At 51.8% G+C, this 7,150-nt stretch overlaps 1 protein-coding gene across 1 annotated transcript; it reads left to right on the forward strand.

Moving 5' to 3' along the window:
- Positions 1-4,340: 4,340 nt before the first annotated feature.
- LOC124677264 (PLASMODESMATA CALLOSE-BINDING PROTEIN 3-like) lies at positions 4,341-6,782 on the forward strand. The gene is made up of 4 exons (XM_047213269.1): positions 4,341-4,552; positions 5,354-5,587; positions 5,928-5,961; positions 6,277-6,782. The coding sequence occupies exons 1-4, from the start codon at positions 4,492-4,494 to the stop codon at positions 6,548-6,550; spliced, it is 603 nt and encodes a 200-aa protein (XP_047069225.1). The 5' UTR covers positions 4,341-4,491; the 3' UTR covers positions 6,551-6,782.
- The last annotated feature ends 368 nt before the right edge of the window (positions 6,783-7,150 follow it).

Below are 7,150 nucleotides of genomic sequence, written 5' to 3' on the forward strand. Positions count from 1 at the left end.
AGTCCTCGAAATGGGGTGGGAGGGCGGGTTTGGCGGTTTTTGGTTTCAATGGTGAGCGGGTAGGGCAGTTAATAGTAGGTTTCGGCGTTAGGTGATCGAATATCTCCTGCCCCCTTTTTGGGCGCACGACAAAAGGTACTGCATGTTCCATGGCTGGACGCGCTCGAGCGGGTAGTGCCACTTTTTGTATCGTGAGTGCACAACAAGGGTGGCTCGATGAAAACACCTAAATCAGGCATTGTTCATGGGCCTTGCTGCTGGCTGCTTTATAGTTCATGCTGGCGCAATCGAACCTCGCATGCGGTCATCCAAACTAAGAGCATCTCCACCGGCGCCTCCCAAAATGTGCCGGCATGTTTTCGAGCCCAATAGAAGCACCGGCAACCCCGTGCCGCCCCCTTCGCAAAGGGCGCGAATTGGGCGCGCCGGCGCCTCACACATCGAATGATTTTGGGAGTGGGAGCCGCCTGTCAGCCACACATCCCAAAATTATACATGCTTTCCCCTAAAACCCCTTCCCCTCCGCCGCTCATTTCTCGCGCCCACCGCTCCATCTTTCATCCAGATTCCAACGGGAAAACCCTCGCCGCCGCCATGCCGCCGAAGAAAAAGGCGTTGGTGAATGCAAAACGAGGACAACAACTCTTCATGCATTGCTTTAAGAAAATAGAGGGTCGCAAAAAATGGGACGCCATCCGCCTCACTCTCAACAAAGACATTGTCGAGGAAGATGGGTGTGTTGATCCCGCCGGTGCCTCCACCGGGCGCCCCAATGGCAACAAAAAGGCCAAGGCCGAGAGGAATGCGGCGCCGGCATTGGCCGCCATTGACGCCTCCCACGAGAAGAAGATATCCTCATTCTCAATGGATAACAAGGATGCGGCAGATAGGGACGCCGTCGTGTGGAAGGTAATGCTGGAGAAGCAAGATATGAAGACTGTGTTGGAGAGGGAGAAGGTGGAGACTGCGAAGATGGAAGCTCACGCTGCCACCATGAAAGCCACCAATGAAGCGACACAACTTTCGTTGGCCAAGATGACTCAAGAATCCAAGATCTTGATGGCGGACATGGCGAAGATGGACCCATTGGCGAGGGCGTGGTGCGAGATGTACCGTGAGCACATCGATAAGAGGTGCTGGCGACGCGAGATGCGTCGGCGTCCATGACAGCGCCGACACCGTAGACGTTCATGCCTCCCCCGACGCCCATAGAGCCGGTTCCCGTGATAGAGGTGTCGCCGGTGCTCGCCTACGATGAGGACGTCGTCGAGGTTCAACCGCTCATGACCCTGTTCATCTGATCATTTGTCCTGGAAGCTCAAGTTGTTTTTGCAGCCGAACTATATGGCGATTCGGTAGCCATATGTTGGTCCAAACTTCATATTCGAAAATCTGTTCGAATTTGGTGGCCGTATGTTGGCTCGAACTTCATATTCGAAAATCCAGTCGAATTTCTACGCATGTTTTATGAGTTTTTATTCAAATGATATATCGGGACTGTCGGTTTGAGAAGCGCTGGTGTGAGAGCAGCACCCTCAAATGGAGGATGATGTGTCGGCGCCTCCATACTGTGCCGACACCCGTACCGGTGCCTATTTGAGGAACGGCGGTGGTGATGCTCTAATTGGCTCACGGGCCTTGCTAGAATGTACAGGCGACCAAACGCACCTGAGGATAATTTAGGGCATCTCCAACGCGGCGACCCAAACGGACGCGCTGGACCGTCCGATTTGGGCCGTTTGGGTGGCCGCGCGGACACGCGGAGAGCGCCCCACGTCCGTGTGTCCATTTGGATCGCACGCTACACCCAAAGCAGCGGCCACCCATTTGCCCATTTGCCCATTTGGCCTATTTGGCTTATTTGACCACACATACTTATAAATAATATCTAAAAAAATATAGAATAATATCTAACAAATATAGAATAATATCGAATAGCATAAAATAATATAATAAAATGTAGCATGATGAAGAAACGAAATGTGCCATAGTTTGAAAAAAATATAAAAATTACAAATTGAGATTGTCAACTCAATTTGAGCACTCTAGGATTTCCTTCTGCCTCTTCTCGAACCAAGCTCTCTTCGCCTCGCTCATGGTGGTCAACAACGTTCATGATCAGGTTGTCCTCGGCTTACCATTTCAGCTCAACCTCCTTCGCCTTCAACTCCACCTCTTTTGCCTTGCCATTGCTATGAGGTCAATTTCTCTAGCTTTGGTCTTGGCCTTCACCTCTTCAATCTCAAGATTCCTCTTTTGGACATTGTGGTAGTTCTTGCTGTCCTCTTCTTTCTCACGGCGCCGCCTCTCATCCCTCTTGTCCGTGGATACCTCTATGTCAGCATGCATCTCCTTCAAAGTGCCAACCAATTGCATGGCTGAAGCATCACGCTTCATGTCGGCTTTGGTTGACTTGTGGCCTCGTGGACGACTTGCACGAGAAGCGGAGCTACCGCAAGGCTGCCCACCATCAAGGTCAATGACCGTGGCATCTTTGGCGGTCTTGTTGCCAGTCAAGGTCGCCATGTACCCCTCGTACCCCTCCTGGAACTTGGGTGTGCCATGGAGTTCCTTCCAGCAATGAGGGAAGGCAAATGTCTTTTGTTCATTGTTACTTTTGTAGAAATCCAAAGCTTGCCACACCTAGAGCAAAGCGAGACAACAATGAAAAACATATGTGCAAACATCGAATGAACAAGTTGAGGTTAAGAATCATACCAAGTCCTTCATGCCCATGCCGCTAACGGGCATCCGCTTCACGTGATCATACACCGCCTGGAACTTGTTGCATTCCGTTTGAATTGCTCCCCACCTCTTTTGGAGGGATATCTCGTTGCGGTCGCTTTCAAATGGCTCATGTCCGTATTTGCGATGTTCATGGAAGTATTCATAGATCCGGCGCCAGAATGCGGTCCCCTTCTGCTCGGCACATGTCAATGCATCTTGCCCAATGGTCAACCATGCATCGATGAGCATCTTGTCCTCCTGCACCGTGTAGTTGCTGGTTCTTTTGCTAACCCGGCGACCTCGAGCTTGTGCAGCTGCGGCTTGTGTGAGCTCCATGAACAACGGCTCCTCCTCGATGTTCATGCTGCCGGGATGGCCAGTGGTGTCCTCCTCTGTGTCAATGGGAGGTGGCTGGGGAGCCTGCTCGGTCGAAGGATATGGCATGGTGGTCGGCATTGTCCGCGGGTAAGACGGAGGGCCTGCACGGTGGACTATGCCTGCATCGATGGCGGCACACGCTCAGCCAACAAATCGTCGAGAAGGTTGCGTGCACCAGTCATCGCTGCTGCTCCCAGGTGCTTGGGGGCTTTGGAGTTCGCCGGGCACGGTTGAGGTCAATGGACGAAGGCGACGGCCCCGTCATGGACTCGCCCACCTCTGGTGACCCATCTCGTGACGGGTACACGTACCGCCCCAATTGCGCCCCCATTTCCCGCGCGCCGGGCGTGTACCCAAACGGGGCAGTCGGCGGGGCTGTTGACCTTGGTGGAAGGGGCCGGGTCACGGACGAGGCCGAGCTCCCCCCGAGGCTGTGTCGGCGCCCGGGATGATCATGTGCTGAGCGAGCGCTGCGTGGCCGTAAAAGAGCATGGCATGCTCTTGCATCACATTCGCCTTCGCCTGCGTTTGGAATTGGAGGAGCTGCTCTGCCGCCCGATGCCGCTCCTCAGCGGCAGCGGCATCCTTCTTCCATTGCTCGAGCGCCCTGCGCCGGTCGCTCCGCTTCTTGCTCTCCATCGCCCTCTGCTCCGCGGTGAGCTCGGGCTTCACCTTCTTTGTCACCGTCCCGGGCTCCACGGCCACCGGAGCGTCCAATTCAGGAGCCGCCTCCACGGGAGGAGCGGCAACGGCCGCGACCTGGGCCTCGTCTCCGATGGTGGTGGTGGCGGCGGCAGGAGCTTCGTCGGCCATCTCTAGGTTTTGGGAGTGGAGTGGAGTGGGTGTGTTTTGGGAGACAGACAGGCGTGCCAGGGGCGGACAAGGGGAGGACGTGAGCGGCCAGCGATCGGCGTCCGCGGCCACGCAAACTCGGCCCAGATTTAAGCCGGCTTTGGGTCATCCCGGACGCCGCGGTCATCCGTTTTTGGGATCGATCCGCGCGCTGGACCATATTTTTATCCGGTTAGACCATCTGAACGCGTGGACGCGGGATAGATCGCCGCATTGGAGATGCCATTAGGCAGGCAAAATTGCAAAAGGCATCAAAGGTGGTAGGCTGGGCTCAGTCTCCAACAGTCCGTTACCGTTGATGCAAAGGCGCCCGTCGCGGATCGGAAAATCCCACGCGCACCCCGGATATCGCACACAAAACAAAGTCCCTGTTGCTGCTCTTGTCCTCACTCCTGAGGCCGCTCTCTTACTCTTCTCGTCTCCATCTCTCCCCGAATTAAGAGCACACTCAAGGGATCTCTAGCTATTTCCTTCTTCTATCACTGCTCGCCGTGAACTGGTTTGGTCTTCTTCTAACGCGGCGGCAAACTCACCATGGAGGCGCCGTTGCTGGTGGCTGCGCTGGTGCTCCTGTCCTCCACTCTCGCCGCCTCTGGTAAGCAGAGCTCCGGTCTTTTTCTAACATTTCTTAACCATTTTTTGGATTTTCTCGGGCGTGTGCCTAGTAAAACAACCGAAGCACCTTCTTTGCGTTTCGGAAGTTGATATCTAGAGTTGTCAGTGTTCTTCGCTGTTGTCTACAGTCACCAGACTGGTGTGGTGTTCTTCATATTTTTGACAGTGAAGCAGTGATGCTCCCTGTCATATTCATCGATCAGTGATTATGTTTGAAAGATGAAAATATTCGCTCTCCTTTTTCTGTTCCGCTTTTCTGCAAGTCACCAGCCATTGCATATATGCGCAACTTCGGTCATGATTTCTTTACTTTTTTCTCTAGATTCCTTTTTCCCACCTTGTTCATGCCTAGGGAGATGGTAGGCTGCTAGTGACTTGCCTAGCTCATGTTGTTCTTTCGTTTCCAAGAAATTTATTCAACAGCTAGCAAGGGAAAATGGCAGGAAATCTCTTCTCCTTTCTTCCTGGAGAAGTGTAGTTCTCAAGTGCATTTTCGCAAAACAAAAACATTTATATTCTCTGAAAGGTGATAATAATTCTGCTAGCAAGATGCTAATGAAAAAGTAGGCGTTCACTCCCATGCTTTCTGTCCTTTCTCTGCGAACCCCACTCTTATCTTCTCACTGCTTTTGTCACATTCCTTGGAAATCATCAAGAACTGACGACTAATCTTTGTTCTGTAGCACATGGTTGGAAGGAAACGCCAGAGCTTAATTTAGCTCCATGCCCTTTGTTCTGTAGCACGTCACTCCACTAATCTTTTCGTTGCGTTCTTGCGCAGATTTCTGCGTGTGCAGGTCAGATCAGCCCCAGGCGGCGCTGCAGAAGACCATCGACTACGCGTGCGGGGCAGGGGCCGACTGCAACTTCATCCACGAGCAGGGGCCGTGCTACAACCCCAACACCGTCGTCGCGCACTGCTCCTGGGCGGCCAACAGCTACTTCCAGAGGAAAAGGGGAACCGGAGCCACCTGCGACTTCACCGGCACCGCCACCCTCACCACCACCGACCCAAGTAAGGGACACTTCTGTTTTTTACTCTTGCAGTCAGGTTCAAGAATCCACTTGCTGGCATTGTGCAATTGCATGGATGAGCATAGTTTCGAGTTGTGGCGATTAGAAATATTCAGTCTAAGGGGCTTACAAATCTATGCATTTCAACATTTTGGGTAGGTTTCACTGACATGTAGTAGTATTTCTTTTTCAGCCAAAGAATTATGAAAATTACTACTAGAATTTATGTGTGCAATTTATATGCTTCTCCATCGACTCCGACCTCTTTTCCATTGACTCCAACCTCTGATAATAATTCTCGCGTTTCTTATATAATCTCTTTTGGTCTTGCTCACATGCAGGTTCTTCAGGCTGCTCCTACCCCTCAAGTGCAAGGTACTAGAGTACATTATTACTTCTTCAGTTGAATTAACTGCACATGCTGTTGGGGTTTCATCTGCTGCATTCTTGGAACCGGTACATTTTAATCTTCTACTGGAAACTGCACTATTTCTAGTACCAAACCGAGCTGTAACTGTATGAGCAACAACTCTTCATTTCTGCAGTAATATCATAAATGCATATCTCACTCTAGAAACTTGCATTTGTATGTTTGAGGTGTGCATAGTACCTTTTTTGTTCATTTCGTACTGGGTCTTTCTGCATAACCTTCAGTCACAATAATTAACACCTTATCCTTGCTCCACACAGCGGAGCTGGAACATCAACGACTGGGGCTGGGATTGGGACCGGAGGAGCAACCGGGGCAACCCCAGGCACAGGCACAGGCACAGGCACATTCACGCCCGGCGCCGGTACCAGCACTGGCATGGGTACCACTGGGACTACAGGCACCGCCGGGTTCGGCGGCCTAGGTCCGACAGGCACGAGCAACATGGACACCGCAGCGGCGGCCTCGCACCATCCAATGGCTGGACCGGTTGCCTTCCTCGCAGCTCTTCTCTCCCTCCTTGCATTCGCGTGAAGTTCGATCACTCGAATTGGCTGGAAGTGAGAGATGTCTTGCCGTTATGGTAAGCTTGTTACTGTCATAGTGTGAGGACAATGGAAGAAAAACCTGATCCTTCTGAACTCTGAAGGTGTCGTCCTGTCCAAAACCCCACTAGTTCATGGTCCTGTTTGGTTTCAGTGGCATGCATGGTGTAATTTGGTAGGATAGTTGTCACTTTCTTGCAAGGACGCTCTTCTCTCTCTCTCTCTCTCTCTCTCTCTCTCTCTCTCTCTCTCTCTCTCTCTCTCTCTCTCTCTCTCTTGTAAATCTAAGGGAACAATTAGCAGGTTAGTAGTTCAAGGTTGGTCGGTGCGGGAGTGTTGTTGGGACAATGGCATTATGGCGATACTGATATTACCAGCTTGGCAGCTTATGATCTGTTGCTCTCTGTCAGGCTCCTATGAGATACGAACTTTAGCTGTTTAGAGATGGACGGATGAGCTATGCTTTTGCGCGGATCTGGGGTGTCACTGTCATTTTTAAACATAAGGCCATAGGCCCGTCTTTATATATAAAGCCACACGGCAACCACAATAGTATGATAGCTTACAAACAAGTTCCTGGCCTCACCCA

Source organism: Lolium rigidum, chromosome 7 (genome assembly GCF_022539505.1).
Source record: "Lolium rigidum isolate FL_2022 chromosome 7, APGP_CSIRO_Lrig_0.1, whole genome shotgun sequence".
Taxonomy (NCBI): domain Eukaryota; kingdom Viridiplantae; phylum Streptophyta; class Magnoliopsida; order Poales; family Poaceae; genus Lolium; species Lolium rigidum.